Raw genomic sequence first — 21,651 nt, 5'->3', positions numbered from 1 at the left:
TCTAAACGTAGAATAGGTCTTGTACACAGACTGGTACACAGAATCAGAGTGTGTGCAAGGAGCAGACACTAAATTGAGATTAATATGCTGAAGAGCAGACAGGAACATGGTGTGCTGCAGAGATATGAGCTAACACTAGCACCAACCCAGTACTGACTGCTTTATAGCACAAGGAGGTGGTAATCCGTATCTTCAAACTACTGCAAGCGCGATCTTAATCTTGCTATGCCAAAGCTTCATGCCAGATGAACGCCCTCCTCATAGCCTACGGGCAAGTGCTGAGAAGATAAGTGACCCATAATGACAGGCCAGTCCCTCAGCAGATACAATTGATAGGAAATTCCCAAAATGACCAATAGGGAATTTTAATCTGGCAAAATGACACGTTACAGGGGGCAACCCCCAGTGGGCCACACTGCCTTAGTGCCCACCTTCTCCTCTAGTGGTCAGGTTCCAGACATTTTACATTGTTACTCTATTAGCAGGTCAGTTACCTGGTGAAGCAGGACCACTGATGAATATGCGTGATTGGTTCGCTTCTGTAGAAATGAGACCAAGATTCACCCCCCTGCAAATCAAATTGGGTGGTCACGCCACAACCCTGTCTCCTCCTCTCATTGGTTGTGGGCTTTAACATAATGAACACAGTTCCTGACACTGATTGGAAGGGCATTGTAGGGCAGCATTCACTCAGTAACGAACAATTACAGTCATACTAACAGTAAGAACTTAGTTGTATTTCACCTTTCTAGACCTAGCACACCATTCAGTACATTGATGTAGTATATATAGACCTGATCACCATCATGTACTTAATTATTCTATATATGTTACTTTATACAAAATTGATGTGAAACTATCTGCGCAAATCCTATAGCTAGGTTAGGTGATGGATAGTAGTCTCTGAATGACTGGGTTCCTTTCCCAGCTAATTACACAAATGTGTTTTACGCTTTAGCAGATGCTTCAGCAAGATTCACGGCGCTTATCCATTCAACACAGGGTATAGGGAGGGGGTAAGAAAGGAAAGGTGATGGTGAGCCACAACATAATCTGTTGCAAATGGTATTAAACATGAATAAAATCAATAGATTATAAAACCAGGTACCTGGTTGTTAAAATATCACAATAAATTTTATCAACATATAAAACAATTCCAATCCGCTGAAAGAGGCTCAAATATTAATATACAAGTCTTGCACAAATGTGCTATACTTGAGCAGCTATGAGTTACCAGAGATCTGCAATCCGTTACAAACCGATATACAATCTTTGCACAATGTAGCTATGCCAGCGTCAGCTCCTTCAGAGTCACATGACACATGATGTAGAGAGCAGAGAGGGTGTTGGAAGCCTGTCATCTTTGCCTGCTCATTTACACACAATACACCCTCCTTCATCCTCTAACATGCATGTAAAGAGAGAACCCTGACTCAGATCAGGTGACCCTCTCCTTGGGAATGTGCCGGAGAGCCAAAGTGCAAATGTGTTGTCGCTGAATCTGCCTTGCAGTGGGATCCATAGCAGCCATCCCAATAGGCTGATTTTGCAAAAGGAAAAGTGAGTAATAAGAACATTTTCTAGAAAAATGACTTACTATCCAGTACAAAGCATGCTGTAAAAACACACGTGCATATGGGATTGCAGATATGTGTACAAAATGATTCATCATGAGTCACCAACACACAATAACTGGAGCATGTCCTACAGAGAGAGGACAGAGGGAAGAGCCAACAGACCCATGCAAATTCTATTAATCAATATCATTAATATTGAGCTACTGATGTGTCCTCATACAACTACCATATTTGTGCCACATGGCACCAGATGCATTTTGTATCTTATTTGCATTGTAACCACAAACACATTCACTTATATTGTCCTTTTGTCTTTATACCTAGATTAGTGACTGAGAAGCTACATGAAATGCCAGTGTCTATATTCAGGGTACTTGTGCATTGTACTAAAGGGAAGAATCTGAAATCTGCTGATTTCTGTATTTGGCCGCATTTCCCATATGAACCAAGCTCTGGACTACGATTCATTCCGGAGCTTGGACCCAGTGGGTGACGCCATCTAGAGCTGACGTTACCCAATAGAAGCCTACAGACTTCTCTTTGCAAAGTAGGACTCCTGGGTCCTAGACATGGAAGTCCTCCTATCCTTTATTGTCTATGACAGCAACCCCAGTTAACAGATGAAGAATTATTCCATGTTGTTTAAATTGGGGATTCTATACGAGCAATTACAATAATAAATGATTGACTGGTGCAGAAGATATCCTTTTTCCCTTTTCCCTTAATTCAGAAGTCCTCCTATCGCAAAAGGATAGCTGTCATCGGGAGGGCTGTCCCTTGCACATTTCTAGGTACATACTGGCATTATTGACGCCGGTATGTACCCGATAAGAGGCGGGATGTATTGCATCGCGGATGTGATGCTTAATACATCCCGCCTAAAGATCCTGGTAGAAAGCTTGGCGTGCCTAAGTCGCAAAGTCCATGGCATGCCAAACATAGCTCTATGGCTTGATTTGGGATAGGTGTGTGTGGACACATCTGTACCACTATCGTGTATTAACAACTGCTGAGTCCTCTTCATAGAAATGAATTTTTTTTGTTTATCACAATATTCAAGTATTCATGTTACTGATGGTACTGTGACTTTCTAAATACTCTACAGTATTTCACGTTCCACTGACTACAACTTGGCTATGCACCCAGAGATTACCACAGTGTCAGCATTTAGCATGCATTCATTTCTGTTATATACATGCTTCAGGTATACTAGACACACATTACAGAATTTAAACTTAATATACATCAGCTGGGAAGACACTTACGGGTCATAAGCAGCCAATAGGAAATTTAACATCAAGCTGATGGACTGTTCCACATTGATTTGGTGAGTAGATGGCATCCGCTTATTAAGCTGGTAAAATATTGTTGATAATACAGCTTCCAGGCGCGCCACATTCAGTTCTACACTGGGGTCCAGGTTGTTTAATGAATTTTCCCGAAGTGCTTCTATGATGTTCCATATATCTACCAGATGCACTGTATGAAAACACAAAGTCAGTCAGATGGGAAATGTTCCCAATACACGCAGAACAAATGTACTTGTGATTGATTGATTGATTGATTGATTGATTACAATTACTTCTCCATATTGCATGTGCCATTTCCCTGTCATTTCAATCAGAGTGCTCCACAGTACTATTGATAGCTCAGACTGCCCACTGTGCAAGCCATTCCTGCACCTCCATCTTGCACAATGCCCCTTTTTGTTTAAATCTACAGCAAATATTACAGCTTACGTTATGTCATAGTACATTTTTTAGCTACATTATACAGGACATGACATGCTGTAAAAGACAACTTCATGGCTTCACCGCCAATCTTCCCTAGCAATGTGTAATTCAGCGGAGAATCTCAGATAAGAAACGTCACTTCATCAATAATTACCTGAACAAAACAGACTTTTATTATTATATAAGCTGGTGCCAGTGTGTCAACTCTGTAAGACCCTTGGTAAAAATCACCAATTGTTGGAAAGCATTTAAAAAGAATTAAAATATTCAAGCTGCTACACATGCATACTGTCTCTATTAGTCTCCATAAAAACCTGGATATGCCTACTTTCAGAAAACCTTAAAATATTATTCACAATTACACAATATCAAGTGATGAGAAGAACAACAGCTTTGCATCAGCTGGCATTTAAAAGTGTACACATAATTTAATTGATACCTCTATAAAGTGTGAGAGCTGATGAACATATTAGATTTGTACATAATGGGATGTATTCAACAGCTGTCGGAAGCTGCCATCTTGTCGTAAAGATGGCAGTTTCTGACAGATATCTGTTGGAAGGTGTTCCGACCTATTCAAAAAGTGCAGTTTTTTCCAACAAGTCGTGAATTTCCGACTTGTCAGAAAACATGTGAATCAGCGGAATAGCCGCCGATCCGCGTGCTTCTGTCGGAAACGGGGCCAAATCCGACAGGTTTTGGCCCCCTTTCCGACAATCTCAATCCGTCTTTAAAAAAAAGTCGAATTGAGGTGAGGAGACGGGGAGTGGTGCAGCGGGCTATGGGGAGCGAGACTGAGAGGTACCCCAGCCAGGCACCTCTCTCCCTGCAGCGCAGCACTGGGCGGCCGTGATGTGCGGCTCCAGCAGCTCCCTGTGTTCTCACACACGGGGAGCTGCTGACAGCCGCACGGACACCGGCCAAATCCGACAATCAGGGGTAAGGCTCAAATCAGATTTGGCTACTCTATTGAATAGGGGTTGTCGGATCCATTCCGACAAATGCATGTCAGAATGGATCCGACTCTTATTGAATATACCCCAATGGGCACATCTCCTGGACTGGCCATCTGGAAATTTTGCCAAATCCCAGAAGACCGGTGGCCAGGTGAGCCAGTCCAGCCATTTGAATACAAAAACAACAGAAGTGGGCGCTAGTGTGTTGGTTGTGAGACCCTTAATAACCACTATTGCAGACACTGATCACAGACTGCTGCTTCACACTATGAGGAGCTGAACCTCAAAAAACAGTTATGGAACAAAAAAAGCAGGAAAGGAAGCGCTGTCCGTGAAAGTATCAAGCAATCCAATATTTATTATAATACAATACATATATTTCACTAGTCACAATAAACATAATTAAAATAGAATAAAGGAAACAGCCCCACTTCAGTGGCTGAGAAACGCGTCAAGCACCGATACAACTCTGATGCCTGCAGACCGATCCACTGCGGTAGTCTTGCTAGGTCCCGTCAGCTCTGGTTACCGCTACGAATGTGCCTGGTTAGCCGCTGCCAGCAACAGGAGGACAGACCACATGGACCATTCTGAACAGAGGCTGTGGTATGCATGTCCACCTACTAGACCGATGATTGTCAGTGGACCGCAGCGGGACCGAGGTCATACATACACGGTCCAGTCTTGCACCAAGTTGCCTTACAATCGCTTCAAGTCGATGGTCTAAAACTAACTGGTCGTATGATTTCAGAGCAAATTATGTTTCTTATTTACTGTTACATCAATATCAAACAGGATGCCTGATATTAAATAATATATGAGATATTATTAATTATTCATCGTTGTGTGGAACTACAGTGTTCTGAAAGAACGTCCAATAATTGTTGATACAAACTAACGAGGAGAACTCAGTCATTTGGATACAAACCTGTTCTTCTTTTATTAAGTGGATACAAATTAATTGACTTTCAGCGCTGGGTCTGCAGACTATTCATTGGCTCAAAGAGTGTGATTTTATATTCTTTTTAATTATTTATTTTATTTTTCAGCCAGTTGAATGCCTGGCCGAGCAGCTCCCTATCCCGGCGCTCTGCTTAGCTGGCATGCTTAGACGGTGACTGCCAGGAAGCCACGCCCCTGTAGGCATGGGCACACTTCTTTCCCAAGTGTGTTCACAACAGGGATGCCAGGGCTAAATTGTAGCCTCCGTACATCCCTCATCGGGCACATAAAGCTATCATTTCAAAACTGTATAAATATCTTAATTCCATATGATATAAATGAAAAGCCCCTGTTTAAAGGTATGAGGACACTGTGTTAAAAAGTACAAACGACCTATAGTTTAAACACTAGCCAAAAACACAGAAACACACTGATAACAGTCATCTAATTGGGGACTTTGGGTCCAGAGAAGGGTACGAAGGCAGGGCCGTCTTAGCAGCATTGTAGGCTCTGGGCAAAGCAATGAATGTGTGGTCTCTATCCCCCCATTCACAGAAATAATAATTAAAAAAATCCTGCAGTAGCGCGTCATCTCTCCACACGCACCCAGAGGGCTGTACACGCGGCGGCTTTTCCCGTGCCGGTATTGTAATGAACAGTGTGAGGAGTAGTGTCCTTTCACACTGCACGGCCCCGGCCCGGCTGCCGGGTTGCAGCCGGAAATATCCACTGGAAGGTCCGGCTGCCGGGCCGGGGCCGTGCTGTCTTTGAAGGCAGAGAACCGTGCGTGTGAAGGGGAGCTTTCACACACAAGGTTTTTTTTTTCAAGCCGTGTCTGCTGCTGCGCATGTGCACAGCATTACACACGGCTCAAAGCTGTTCTGTGTGACAGACCCTCCCGGATGACAAAAAGCCGGACAAAGTTTGTCCGGCTTTTTGCCATCCGGGAAAAACCGGAGCGTGTGTTACAGCCCATACAGTGAATGGCCGGCAGCACTCTAATTGGTGGATAGCTCCAGCCATTTACTGTCTGGCTGCAGGTTAAGAGGCAGGTAGACAATGCTGCATGGCAGCTCTAATTGTGTGCAATTCACAATCAGAACGGCTGGGCAACATACTCTACCTGCCTCCCATGAAGGTCCGGAGGCACCAGCCCAAGAGGGCAGATTCCCCGCAGCCCAGTCCGCCCCTCTTGAAGGCCCCTAGAAACGCAGGGCCCAGGGCAACTGCCCAGTGTGCCTATACATTAAGACAGACCTGTAAGGAGGGCTATGGCTTTTCGTAATCTGATAAATTAGAGAACTGAGATTTATGAGAACAGCATTACGTAACTAAACATGGAAAATATCTTGGATAGCTCTTGTGTTCAACCTTTGTCAAACAGCCACTATAATAACAAGGTAGCTTTATTGTGTGGAAACAGCTCCACATGATTTTGGTTTCATAAATAGGTCCTAGAAGTGTTAATGTGTCTAACAAGCTGACAGAAATTATTATTTTTAATGTGTTTAATTAGTTGGAAAACTTCAGCAATACAGCAGCTATTATACCATTAGCATAATAATTAAAAAACATACAATATCCCTTTTCTAAAATTCTTTTAATGCTAATGGAGTCTCTGTAATGAATGATATGTTGTTTATTTTATAGAACATTACACATACAAACAATAGAGTGCACATAAAAAGGAACCTTGAACTATAGCATATAAAGGGGTCAGGTGCTATTAGACAAGGTGACAGATTGCTTTTCAAGAGGTGCATTAAAGGAGGAAATGAATTAAAACAACTAAACTGATGATTGTTTCATTCTACTAGACACCAACATTTGAGTCATGACTCATTATCAGCTGGAACTGCAATGAAAGTCCAGTAAAACAGCTATAGTAAAAAGGAAGGTGACCTGGCGCTAGCAATATTTATAGAACAATTTAAATCAATTAAAAACACAGACAGAACACTTGTGTTCCAAGCTGCCACTGAAAGAGAGACTACTATACTCACTCAAATCACATAGAAATAGCAAGAAAGCTTGACAGGGCGTTCAGAAGTCAGGTGTAATAGTAGTTCGCTTTTATATTTTTATAAATACATAAGAAAAGTATACAGTACCGGCCGGTTCATATAAAATTACAAACAGCAAAGCTTTGAAAAGTATATAAAAAATAAATATATAAAATTACAGTATTACAGTAAAACAGCTGTTGTTACCTTAAGTCATTACTCCCTATGTCTCTCTATTCTCACATTTTTATTTACTAGTTTTAGGTGATCAGAGCTATAAGGGAAGGGGGGGGGGGGGGGGGGGGGAAGGTATTCAATTACCCACGAAGAAGCATTTTTCCCAATGTCTCTTTGATTTCTAGTTGTTACCGGCATATTCAGGTCACCCGAAAAAAACAAAAATAGTTTTCACCCAAAAACACACAGGTTCAGTGAAAACTGTGTGTTTGGTAGAAACAGGCCCGTTTGCAAGTGAAACAAAATCCCAGATAAGCTTATGAGGGATAATTGAATAGCTCCCAGTGAGATAATTACCCAATGATGCCGGGTAATTGAATAGTATTATTTGAAACTTGCTAAACTCATTTCTTGTCGTACTATAAAATTACAAAGAACACTGATCAATTCCAGCAACACATATCTACCTGACTTTAGTGTGGTAATAGTCTATTTCTGCATTTGTTTTTCCTAGATTTACTGTATGTTCCACAGTTATTTTCTTTTTTTTATAATTTATTTCTTTATTACCAGTTATTTATATAGCGCACACATATTCCGCATCGCTTTACAGAGAATATTTTTGGCCATTCACATCAGTCCCTGCCCCAGTGGAGCTTAGTCTATGTTTCCTACTACATACACATGCACACACTTCTATTCATTTTGTTGGGAGCCAATTAACCTACCAGTATATTTTTGGATTGTGGGAGGAAACCGGGGTACCCGAAAGAAACCCCCTTAAGTACGGGGATAATATACAAACTCCACAGAGATAGAATCCCTTATTTCCATTATTTGCACCAGTACCACCAAGTGCCTCTAGTATAAACTTAAATAGAGTGTGTTTACCAGCATCTAGCTGGGCACTGGGGTTGGATTATTAGAAGCCTTAGCACACATTTACGTCATGTACGACAACTTGCAGCACAGTCCAGCTCTACAAATGGGGACAGACTGCTGAAAAGAAGTATACTTGGCAAGCACATATTTTACAGCCATGTACCTTACTCCCCATCACTCCTACACAGCACCTTGCAGTTAAGGGGCGTCTTATGTTCAGTATACAGGACATTAGAAGAATTTGGCATCTTATTGTACATTATGAATATGCATCTTACTGGGTATTACATACGCCTAAATTATAGATATCTTACTAGGCATTACCACTTTGTAAGGGTCCTGTATATTGCATAGCCACTGACAGCGCTATATTAGTTCTTGCCAACTTTTGAAAAGTCACCAAAGTGTTGAATTCCCATCATTATATTATGGGATGGGGGACTGGTCTACTCTTTCGGGAGTCTGGGACAGCTCTCCAAAATTAGGGACTCTCCCAGCAGGACTAGTATGCATGAATATTTAAAAAAAAAAATACTACGGAGATTGAGAGCCTTCCAATGCAGCCCCCAAAGTGTATCAGGTTGTCCATCACTGACAAAGAAAGTACACTGAATAAACGCTTGCTCTCACAGGCAAACGTGGACTTGGAAATGCACCAGACACTATGTGATAAATAAAAAGGGGATCTTTAATATTTCAAACTTACCCCATTGTGTCAAATAACCTGTATATGAACTATGAATCTCCAGCAACATTAACTAAATAACAGTTGGAAACAGGAAATGCTTTATGTCATAAAATTACAAAGTTCTTTAATTATGCGAAGAACAACTCTGCTTTAAATAAGACTATTTTTTGACCGAAGAGATAGGATAGAAGGTTATTAGACATCCATAGATAGCATTAAATTACTATAATTATACAGGTAAAACTCAGAAAATTCATTTATTTCAGTAATTCAACTTAAAAGGTGAAACTAATATATTATATAGACTCATTACATGCAAAGTGAAATATTTCACGCCTTTATTTGTTATAATGAAATCCAAAATCTCAGAAAATTAGAATATTGTGAAAAAGTTCAATATTGTAGGCTCAAAGTCTCACACCCTAATCAGCTAATTAATCCAAACCACCTGCAAAGGGTTCCGGAGCCTTTAAATCAGGCATGTCCAAACTGCAGCCCTCCAGCTGTTGAGAAACTACACATCCCAGCATGCCCTGACACAGCTTTAGCATTCTCTGACAGCAAAACTGTGTCAGGGCATGCTGGGATATGTAGTTTCACAACAGCTGGATGGCCGCAGTTTGGACATGCCTGCTTTAAATGGTCTCTCAGTCTGCTTCAGTACAATTCACAATCATGGGGAAGACTGCTGACCTGACAGTTGTGCAGAAAACCTTAATTGACACCCTCCACAAAGAGGGAAAGCCTCAAAAGGAAATTGCAAAATAAGTTAGATGTTCTCAAAGTGCTGTATCAAAGCACATTAATAGAAAGTTAAGTGGAAAGTCAGGAAAAGGCCATTCAAAGTGTGGGAGAGCTTCACAAGGAGTGGACGGAGGCTGAAGTTAGTGCATCAAGAGCCACCACACACAGACGGATCCTGGACATGGGCTTCAAATGTCGTATCCCTCTTGTCAAGCCGCTCCTGAACAACAAACAACGTCAGAAGTGTCTTACCTGGGCTAAAGAAAAAAATAACTGGTCTGTTGCTCAGTGGTCCAAAGTCCTCTTTTCTGATGAGAGCAAATTTTGCATCTCATTTGGAAACCAAGGTCCCAGAGTATGGAGGAAGACTGGAGAGGCACGCAATCCAAGATGCTTGAAGTCCAGTGTGAAGTTTCCACCGTCTGTGTTGATTTGGGGAGCCATGTAATCTGCTGGTGTTGGTCCACTGTGCTTTATTAAGTCCAGGGTCAACGCAGCGGTCTACCAGGACATTTTAGAGCACTTCATGCTTCCTTCAGCAGGCAAACTTTATGGAGATGGTGACTTAATTTTCCAGCAGGACTTGGCACCTGGCCACACTGCCAAAAGTACTAAAACCTGGTTCAATAACCAAGGGATTACTGTGCTGGATTGGCCAGCAAACTCGCCTGACCTGAACCCCATAGAGCAGTGATTTGCAACCTTTCCTGAATCGCGGCACACCTAACAAGACTTTCAAATTCTCAAGGCACACTATCAGTTACCCACGGGGTAAAAAACCACACTGGCTTCCACAGTAATTCCACACTGCCCCCCCCCCCCCCCCACATACTAATGGCACACACACTGCCCCCCCCCCCATGTAATAGTAATCACAGTCCCCACAGTAATGGCACACACACTCCTCCCACGTAATAGTGCTCACAACCCCCACTGTAATGTTAGCCTGAAGTCGTGCATATCCCAGTTGGATTAGGATGGGCAGAAGTGCAGGGCAGTCCGCAGGCTGCAGCACGCATCAGCACCAAGCGCGGGCGGGAAAGCAACGTGGTGTTAGTGACCTATGTGTCACAGCATGTCACCATAGGTCACGGGCTGGGCAGCAGGAGACCTGAATGTGCTGCCCGTGCATGACGGCAGGAGGAGAACAGAGGTATCTCTGGAGTGCAGCAGCGGAGCACTGTCGGCGGAGGACTGTGCAGGGCATCGCTGACGGTTAGTGAGCTGCAGGCTGCGGCACACCTGGCAACCGCTGGCGACACACTAGTGTGCCGCGGCACAGCGGTTGAAAACCGCTGCCATAGAGAATCTATGGGGTATTGCCAAGAGAAAGATGAGAGACATGAGACCGTACAATGCAGAAGAGGTGAAGGCCGCTATTGAAGAATCCTGGTCTTCCATAACACCTCAGCAGTGCCACGGGCTCGATAGAATCCACGCCACGTCGCATTGAGGCAGTAATTCATGCAAAAGGGGTCCAAACCAAATACTGAGTACATATGCAGGATTATACTTTTCAAAGGGCCGACATTTCTGTATTTAAATTCCTTTTTTTTTTTTTTATTGATTTTATGTAATATTCTAATTTTCTGAGATTTTGGATTTGGGGTTTTCTTAAACTGTAAGCCACAATCATCAAAATTCTAACAAATAAAGGCTTGAAATATCTCACTTTTCATGTAACGAGTCTATATAATATATTAGTTTCACCTTTTAAGTTAAATTACTGAAATAAATGAACTTTTGCACGATATTCTAATTTTCTGAGTTTAACTTGTATAACAGCCACCTCTGGGCTGCCCGTTGTGTTTGGCTACATATCCCACAGGGGTCCAGTCACTCATGCCGCCCAGGAATTTTGTAGTTTTTTTTTCTTTGTTGTGAATGATAAGTATAGAACATTATTTAAGGGTGTAAGATGGTTAAAGCTGATCTGCGTCTATGCACTAATGTACTGGATAGATTGTACAATATTTTTGGGGGTCAACATAAGAAGCAACCCAGGAACTAGGAGTGGAAATACTAGGGATTGTTTGGAGATGGTGGTTTTAGAGAGTGCGTTATTCAACATACAGTATGGGAACATATGTCACATGGCAATATTACATCAAAGTGACTTAATGTACTAGTAAACTGTGTGCAAAGACCATAAAATGTGGGAACATTGTTCTGTGGGCTCATCCTAAAGAAGAGCAGCAAGAAAAAAAAATGGTCCCCACAAACAAGCATAACGAATTTACTATTCATATCTCTAAATAGGAATAATATGGGTGTGGATCATCAAATAGACAGTGTCTAGGTCGACAATGTTTAGGTCGACCAATATAAGTCGACAGTCAGTAGGTCGACAGGGTTGGAAGGTCGACAGGTCAGGCTTCGCTCGGCACAGATTACCATTCCAATCATAGTCCACGTGGATCGTTAAGTATGAAAAAGGAAAAAAAAAAAGGAAAAAAAAATGTAAAAACTCAGGTCAACCTTTTGACCTGTCGACCTAGCACATGTCGACCTAGAAACCCTGTCGACCTATAGTGGTCTATAGTGGTCGACCTAAACATTGTCAATTTAGACAGTGTCGATTTTCAGACCAGATCCTGAATAATATTTAGGACAGCATTTCTAAGATCTTACACAACCGGCTATAAAACGAGTAGATGTTAAATGAGAGTGATAAAAAAAATGTTCAATTAATGTTCATTCCCTCACCCTATTAGGCTGTCTAACAATTTACATTAAATCAAATACAAACTGTAAACACACCTCTCTTCAATAAAACACTACCACGTTCCTGCTCACACTCTTTAGCCATGTTCTCCAGCCGTCGTCCTCATCCCTTTCCCAATTCAGCTGGCAAATCTATCCATCCCATTCCCCGCCTACATTAGAAATTCTCATAAGCAGGACACTCTACTGTCTTGATGTCTACCCTGCACTATTTAGATCTCAAGTGTACCCCCACAAACTGACAGCAAAACGGTGCAACCAGAACTTTGTGGCCCCATAGCAACATACTATAGGGGCCCCTTTCCCAAGGCTTCTTGAGAGACACCTCTCCGGAGCAGTTATTAATTTTACGCACCATAATAGTGGCATAGTTCAATTTCCAAATCAGCAATGTCCTAGTTAATATTATGCCCCATGGTAGTGCCCAAGATTATTTTATGAACCATAGCAGTTCCCCCGTTTACATGATGTCACATTGTATGGCTGCCAGTACACATGATGTCACATTGTATGGCTGCCAGTACACATGATGTCACATTGTATGGCTGCCAGTACACATGATGTCACATTGTATGGCTGCCAGTACACATGATGTCACATTGTATGGCTGCCAGTACACATGATGTCACATTGTATGGCTGCCAGTACACATGATGTCACATTGTATGGCTGCCAGTACACATGATGTCACATTGTATGGCTACCAGTACACATGAAGTCACATTGTAGGGATGCTAGTACACATGATGTCACATTGTATGGCTGCCAGTACACATGATGTCACATTGTAGGGATGCCAGTACACATGATGTCACATTGTATGGCTGCCAGTACACATGATGTCACATTGTAGGGATGCCAGTACACATGATGTCACATTGTATGGCTGCCAGTACACATGATGTCACATTGTAGGGATGCCAGTACATATAATGTCACACAGTATCCCAAATTTCCATTATGACGTTCAGTGTCCCCAGTTCATATTATTATGTCACATTACAGTGCTCCCTGCTCATTAGGGAGGCCAATCCCGGGCCAATTTTTCAATCCCGGGATTCGGGATTGAAAAACGCTCAATCCCGGGATTCCCGGGATTGCAGTAGGGAGCAGGGAGAGTGGGAGTGGAGGGCAGTGAAAAAGAGTGTAGGGAGCACGGAGGCTGTAGGGAGCAGCGCTGGATAGTGGGTGTAGTGTAGGGACTAGCGCTGGATAGTGGGTGTAGTGTAGGGAGCAGCGCTGGAGGGTGGGTGTAGTGTAGGGACTAGGGAGCAGCGCTGGATAGTGGGTGTAGTGTAGGGACTAGGGAGCAGCGCTGGAGGGTGGGTGTAGTGTAGGGACTAGGGAGCAGCGCTGGATAGTGGGTGTAGTGTAGGGACTAAGGAGCAGCGCTGGAGGGTGGGTGTAGTGTAGGGACTAGGGAGCAGCGCTGGAGGGTGGGTGTAGTGTAGGGACTAGGGAGCAGCGCTGGATAGTTGGTGTAGTGTAGGGACTAGGGAGCAGCGCTGGAGGGTGTAGGAAGCGGAGCGAGAGGGAGGCTGAAGCGAGCACTGCAGTGAGGAAGGGTTGGTGTCAGTAAAACTACACTTACTATAAAACGGGCGGCAGCCATGGACAAGACGCGCTGAGCGCGCCGGAGGCCTTTCAAATTGTAGCGCTGGCCGTCAGCCAGTCAAAACGGGCAGTCCGGCAGCCAATCAGGAGCTGCTGCGGCCGCTTCCCTGATTGGCCGCCGGTCCACTAGCTGTGATTGGCTGGCGGCCAGCGCTACATTTGAAATGCCGCCGCGGTCTGTGTACATGGCTGCCGCCCGCCTAATGCTGCCGCCCGCCTAATAGTAAGTGTTACTTACACCAACCCTCCCTCGCTGCACATGCGCAATGCAATCCCGTGAATCCCGGGATTGGAGGCTCCAATCCCGGGATTCAAATCCCGGCATTTTTGGGCCTGAATCCCGGGATCCCGCCGATCCCGGGATTGGCCTCCCTACTGCTCATACTGTGCCACATCAGAGTGTACGCCCGTTCAATTTATGCCATGTTACATTGCCCCAGTTCATATTATGCCACATTATTGTGCCACATTACAGTGCCTTATTATGTAACATTATAGTGCTCTCCACAACATTTGCAACGAGTGATATTCTTGTAATCACACATTCCGAATGTTAAATGGTGTTCCAGCCAATCAGCTCCTGTCATTTTTTTAAACACATGACAGTTAGGAGCTGAATGGACTGAGCACCATTTAACATTGTAATGAGAATATCACTTCTTGAAAAATCTGCCCTAGGTCCTTCCACCCCAAGAGAAGGAATTCTATGTTACACCCCTTTCAGACTGTGCCTTGGACCCAAGATACTGCAGAAGCAATCCGGGCCGACAAAAGTCCTGTGTCAGCGTGAAAGGTCAACCGGGGATGTGTGTCCCGGGTCGCGACCAGAGTTAAACCCGGGACTGTCCCGGGTAACTGAAACCGGGTTATGTATAATGGAGCTCAGTGAGCTCCTTTACACATAATCCACGAACACCCCTTTCACATCACTGACATAAGCACACGTGTCCCTGGTTAACCCTTTCAAACTGCCACAGTACCAGAGTAATTTCCTCGCCTCAGGAAACCGGGTCAGGGTGTCAGTGTGAAAAGGGGTATAAATGAGAGCTGGACAGGCTAAGATTTATTTTTATGCTTTGGGTTTTTTTTTTGTGCTATCAACTAAACTAGCTGTGGCTACTGCACCAAGGGCCTGGATAGGTGTGCTACTAAGTGGCTGCTCTGCATGCAAAGTGCTACCTTTTACCCCTGGAGACAGAACCTCGTAACCTGATATTGCAACACATCAGTGAAATTGTGGACTACACGTCATCTAGAACAATAGCAGACAGCCTTCTAGATTCCAGCCATCCATTGCTGTGTAAATCAATCTGTGAACAGTCAATGATTTAGCAGAATCTCATGAAACGCAGGCATAAGGAATGCAGAGTACTGTGTACCTAGCAGCAGTGCCTGTAAAGTAAAAGACAGCAAAGCTCATGAAGCAGAAGGTCAAAGAGCAGTGTGTAATTCTGGCACGGACAGCATAATAATAACAACCAGTGATCATCACTCTCCCTGCAATGTACCTCTAAGGAGAACACTCATGAGACTAATGAAGGGCACAGCGTGATGTAATGATACTAACTGGAAGCACCAGTGATTCATCAAACCTGCCTCAATATATCTGGATTAAGATTGCGAATTAAGACATGCAACAACGGTGCTGAAAATGTGAAAACCTCCTGCAGGGTTCATATCAATCAGATGTAAAGCACAAACATTCCCTTACACCAGAAATATGAACATGAAGAAAATCACATTAGCACAACAGACATAACAGAACATCTGCTGGTAGTGTATTGCACTCTCCGGGTTGGCCAGTAGATGTCTCTGTGCATACTTGCCTAAAAATAGGATTTTAATTACCTACCGGTAAATCCTTTTCTCATAGTCTGTAGAGGATGCTGGGGTCCATATTAGTACCATGGGGTATAGACGAGTCCACCAGGAGCCATTGGCACTTTAAGAATTTAACAGTGTGGGCTGGCTCCTCACTCTATGCCCCTCCTACCAGACTCAGTCTAGAAACTGTGCCCGAGGAGACAACATACTTCGAGAGAAGGTAATACACATATAATGGCGAGATTCATACCAGCTCACACAACAAGGCAAATCCGGCCAACAGGACGGAGAACTCAGCAACAGCTAAAACAGTACTGAAACAGGAACGAACACAGAACTTACCTAGGAACCAGGTAGTACTGAACCAAAGAACCACTGCAGGATAAAGAAGCGCTTGGCAGGCGCCCAGCATCCTCTACGGACTACGAGAAAAGGATTTACCGGTAGGTAATCAAAATCCTATTTTCTCCTACGTCCTAGAGGATGCTGGGGTCCATATTAGTACCATGGGGATGTACCAAAGCTCCCAGAACAGGAGAGCACACAGGCTCCTGCAGAACTGCTTGACCAAACTTGAGGTCATCAGAGGCCAAAGTATCGAACTTGTAAAACTTAGCAAACGTGTTCGAACCAGACCAAGTAGCTGCTCGGCAAAGCTGTAAGGCCGAGACACCCCGGGCAGCCGCCCAGGAAGAACCCACTTTACGAGTAGAGTGGGCCTTAACTGATCTTGGACACGGCAATCCTGCCGTAGAATAGGCATGCTGGATGGTGAACCTGATCCAGTGAGAAATTGTCTGCTTAGAAGCAGGACACCCAATTTTCTTGGGATCATAGAGGACAAACAGAGAGTCAGATTTCCTGAGACGAGCAGTCCTCCTCAAATAAATCTTCAAAGTCCTCACAACATCCAAGGCCTTTGAAGCAATTGAGGAGTCAGTAGCCACTGGCACCACAATAGGTTGGTTGATATGAAAAGCCGACACAACCTTAGGAAGGAACTATGAACGAGTCCTGAGTTCCATCCTATCTTCATGGAAGACCAGATAGGGTCTTTTACAGGACAAAGCCCCCAATTCCGACACACGTCGAGCAAAAGCCAAGGCCAACAAAGTTACTGCCTTCCATGTGAGAAATCCACACCTGCTTACAGGAAAAGGAGAAACCGTCCAAGTTGAAATTCCACCGCAGGAAACTTCTTGGATTCACACCAAGACACATTTTTTCCAAATTCAATGGTAATGTTTAGACGTTACCCCCTTCCTAGCCTGTATCAGGGTAGGAATAACCTCGCTCGGAATACCCTTCCAAGCTAAGATCTGGCGCTCAACCGCCATGCCGTCAAATGTAGCCGTGGTAAGTCTTGATAAGTGAATGGCCCCTGTAGTAGAAGATCCTCCCGAAGAGGCAGAGGCCTTAGATCTTCCAGCAGTAGAACCAGCAGATCCGCATACCAAGCCCTCCTTGGCCAGTCCGGAGCAATGAGGATTGCCAGAACTCCTGTTCTTTTTACAAGTTGTAGAACTCTTGGGATAAGAGGAAGTGGAGGGAACACATACACTGACGTGAACACCCATGGCATTACTAGTGCGTCTACCGCCACTGCCTGTGGGTCTCTCAACCTGGAACACTACCTCCTCAGCTTCTTGTTGAGGCGGGAGGCCATCATGTCTATGTGAGGAACCCCCCACCAACCAGTTACCTCCTCGAACACCTCCGGGTGGAGGCCCCACTCTCCTGGATGGAGATCGTGTCTGCTGAAGAAGTACGCCTTCCCAGTTGTCTACTCCCGGAATGAAGATTGCTGACATCGCTACAGCGTGCCTTTCTGCCCAGAGGAGGATCCTTGTCACCTCTGACATTGCAGCCCTGCTCTTCGTTCCGCCTTGCCGGTTTATGTGGTCACGTTGTCTGACTGCACCTGAACAGGCCGATCCTGTAGAAGGTGTGCTGCTTGAAGAAGGCCGTTGTATACGGCTCTTAGTTCCAGGATGTTTATTGGAAGAAGGGATTCCTGACTTGACCACCTTCCTTGGAAGATTTCCCCTTGAGCGACTGCTCCCCAACCTCTTAGACTTGCATCCGTGGTTAGAAGGATCCAGTCCTGAACCCCGAACCTTCGGCCCTCCAGAAGGTGAGGTAGTTGCAGCCACCAGAGGATCAAAATCCTTGCATTCGGCGACAGACGTATCCTCTGGTGCATATGTAGGTGAGATCCGGACCACTGGTCCAAGAGATCCAGTTGAAAGGACCAAGCATGAAACCTTCTGTACTGCAGAGCCTCGCAGGAGGCAACCATCTTCCCCAGAAGGCGGATGCACTGATGAACTGATACCCGGGCCGGCTTCAAGACATCCCGGACCATTGTTTGAATCACCAACACTTTCTCCACCGGTAGAAACATCCTCTGCACCTCCATGCCGAGTATCATCCCCAGGAAAGACAGCCTCCTTGGCTCCAGATGAGACTTTGGAAGGTTCAGGATCCAACCGTGCTCCTTGAGTAGATGCGTCGTGAGAGCAATGGATCTTAACAAATTCTCCCTGGACGATGCCTTGATCAGCAGGTCGTCCAGATATGGAATTATGTTCACCCCCTGCTTGCGGAGGAGAACCATCATCTCTGCCATCACCTTGGTGAAGATCCTCGGTGCTGTGGAGAGACCGAATGGCAGTGCCTAAAACGGATAGTGATCGTCTAACAGTGCAAACCTGAGATAAGCCTGATGCAGCGACCAAATGGGAATGTGGAGGTACGCATCCTTGATGTCCAGGGACACCAGGGACTCCCCCTCCGTCAGTCCTGAGATAACCGCTCGCAGAGACTCCATTTTGAATTTGAAGTCCCTGAGATAAGGGTTCAGTGATTTCAAGTTCAGAATTGGCCTGACCGAACCATCCGGCTTCGGTACCACAAAAGGTTCGAACAGTAACCTTTGTTTAACTGATGAGGTGGAACTGGAACAATGACCCCAGACAAAACCAATTTTTGGATAGCGTCCACTAAAATAGCTGTCTGCCAGCAAAGCCGGCAAGCCTGATTTGAAGAATCGGTGAGGTGGGAGAGTTTGAAACTCCATCCTGTACCCCCGGGACACAATATCCTGTATCCAGGCCAGACGACACCCAGACATGGCTGAAATGTCGGAGTCTCGCTCCCACCTGACCTACTTCCAAGCTTTGTGGTCCACCGTCATGCGGAGGACTTTGAGGCACCAGAAGAAGGCTTTTGGTCCTGGGAACCTGCGGGAGCAGGCTTTTTGGATTTGGCACGACCACCTCTAAAGAAGGTGTAAAAGGGCTTGTTCTTTCTAGTCCTAGTGGGCCGAAAGGACTGTGACATGTTGGGAGAAAAAGGCTTCTTCGTAGCCGGTGCAGGTGAGGGGAGAAAAGGAGACTTACCCGCTGTAGCTGTGGCAATCCACACTAAAACCAGTATAGGGTAGGCTCTCCACACTTTTCCTGGATTCCAAATCCGCAGACCATTGGCGCAGCCAGAGACCCCTGCGAGCCGAGACGGACATGGAGTAGAGCCCCGCAACCATGGAACCAAGATCCTTCATGGATTCCACCAGAAACCCTGCAGAATCCTGTATGTTACGTAAAAACAAATCAACGTCACCTTTATCCATTGTAGTCAAATCCTCCGGCAGAGTGATTGACCACTTTGCTATTGCTTTTGAAATCCATGCACAGGCAATGGTAGGCCGCAGTATCGCCTCTGAAGCCGTGTATATGGATTTGAGCGTATCATCCACCTTGCGATCCGCCGGGTCTTTCAACGCGGTAGATCCAGGGACAGGCAAAACCACATGTTTTTACAGACTGGAAACAGAGGCGTCAACTATAGGCGGGGACTCCCATTTTTTTCTATCGTCCTCCGGGAAGGGAAAAGCAACCAGAACCCTTTTAGGGATCTGGAATTTTTTCTCCGGGTTTTCCCAGGCCTTATCAAAAATGGCATTTAATTCCTTAGAAGCAGGGAAGGTGAGAGGGGCTTTCATACTATCTGTGAAAAAAGCCTCCTCAACCTGCTCAGGTGGTGTGTCAGAAATATTTAACACATCCCGCATGGCCTCAATCTTCAACTGCACCCCCTTAGCAAGTGATGCCGTCCCCCTTGACACATCCCCATCACCGTCTGCTGTGTCAGCATCGGTATCCGTGTCATCCTGCGTAATTTGGGCAAGAGCACGCTTGTGAGAATGTACCGCAGGGGGCCCCAAGGGAGCAGTATCGGACCATACAGCCATAGATGACTGCAATACCTGAGTTGCATGCTCAGTCCTTGCAACCCTTTTCAGAAATCTGAGAAATAGTCCCCCTAATAGAGGCTAACCACTCCGGTTCCCTAGCCGGGATCTGCGCTACAATGGTGCAATCCTGATTACATTGGATGGGATCTTCCTGAGAAGATATATCCTCTGCAGCATATGAGACAGAGTCTCTAGACATGGTTGCTTGCGCACCCCACATACACACAGGGTACAGGGCAGACAGAGTTTCCCCCACAAGAATGGCAGAGACACACAGAGATGGGAGCCAACCCACACACAGCGCTATAGAGGTATAGGGAGGCCCTTAACCAGCGCTGACTGTGTCCCTTAATAGGTGACACAGTCTATACACAGCCTCCCCTCCCTTCTACAACCCCCTGGTACCGTACAGATAGCTGGAGTTTCTCTGGAGGGACTGCTCTTCACAGGCAGCGTATCTGCAGGCAGGAAAATGGCGCTGAACACTGCTGGGTCCGCTCTGAGAAGCTCTGTCCCCTTAATGGCGCAGTTTTCCCGCTCTTCCAAGATTATACTGATGAGGATTTTCTGCTGGCTGAGATCCGAGGATCCTGACAGGCTTTCTGGTCAGTGTAGGGTTAAGGCGCCAGCTCAGGGCGCCCCTCACAGCGCTGCACCATGTACCGCTGAGCCCCCGTAGCGCAGTCAGTACTGCACTCCCTACCCTGTAGCCGCCATCTTCACATCGGCTCCCCGCTTGCCAAAGAGCCGATGACTCACTCGCCACACTTCAGCTCTGCAAGGGGGTGGCGGCATGCTGTCGGGGTGAGCATTCCCCTGAGGCGGGGCGCGATCTATCCCCTCTGGAGCTCAGTGTCCAGTCAGCGGAGACAGTGGCTCAGAACCCGCAGGGCGGACACTGCTCCTCCCCTCAGTCCCTCGATGCAGGGAGGCTGTTGCCAGCAGCCTCCCTGTAAAATAACAAACTCTAAAAAAACTTTTACTAAAGAAGCTCTGTAGAGCTCTCACCTAGCACCGGCTCCTACGGGTACATTTTCTAAACTGAGTCTGGTAGGAGGGGCATAGAGGGAGGAGCCGGCCCACACTGTTAAACTCTTAAAGTGCCAATGGCTCCTGGTGGACCCGTCTATACCCCATCGTACTAATATGGACCCCAGCATCCTCTAGGACGCAAGAGAAATAACAGAATATACTTTTAAGCAGGATTTCTTATTGCTGTTGTACTGCAAGAAATACATGAACTAGAAATGCTACTTAATGTAAAGGCCCCCATCCACTAGTGCGATATTGCCTGTTTTTATGCAATTGAGTCGAAATCCTGAGACGGATAGCATGAAAAGTGTCACATAGCATGTCCTTTTCCTGCGATTGCAATGCAAGGCGTGCTCCCGTGTGCATCGCAAACGCAGATCACACAGGCTGCACGTTATATTTATCTCAATCACATGGAAATAGGTGCACATCGCCGTGCTTTTGAACACTTACGATCCGGTCGCATGCGATTGATCTAAGAAGTCTCTAGACTGGCAGCT

At 45.4% G+C, this 21,651-nt stretch overlaps 1 protein-coding gene across 6 annotated transcripts in view; it reads right to left on the bottom strand.

Annotated features, from left to right (window-relative positions):
* DTNA (dystrobrevin alpha) overlaps nt 1–21,651 on the bottom strand; it is a 546,028-nt gene that overhangs the window by 228,209 nt on the left and 296,168 nt on the right. For all 6 annotated transcript variants that reach the window (XM_063923677.1, XM_063923676.1, XM_063923680.1 and 3 more), the window contains exon 4: nt 2,843–3,056. In XM_063923677.1, the coding sequence (XP_063779747.1) occupies nt 2,843–3,056 (214 nt within the window). The remainder of the gene's footprint in view (nt 1–2,842; nt 3,057–21,651) is intronic.

The sequence above is a fragment of the Pseudophryne corroboree genome, chromosome 5 (assembly GCF_028390025.1).
Source record: "Pseudophryne corroboree isolate aPseCor3 chromosome 5, aPseCor3.hap2, whole genome shotgun sequence".
Taxonomy (NCBI): domain Eukaryota; kingdom Metazoa; phylum Chordata; class Amphibia; order Anura; family Myobatrachidae; genus Pseudophryne; species Pseudophryne corroboree.
This window is presented reverse-complemented; position numbering and strand designations above follow the sequence as displayed.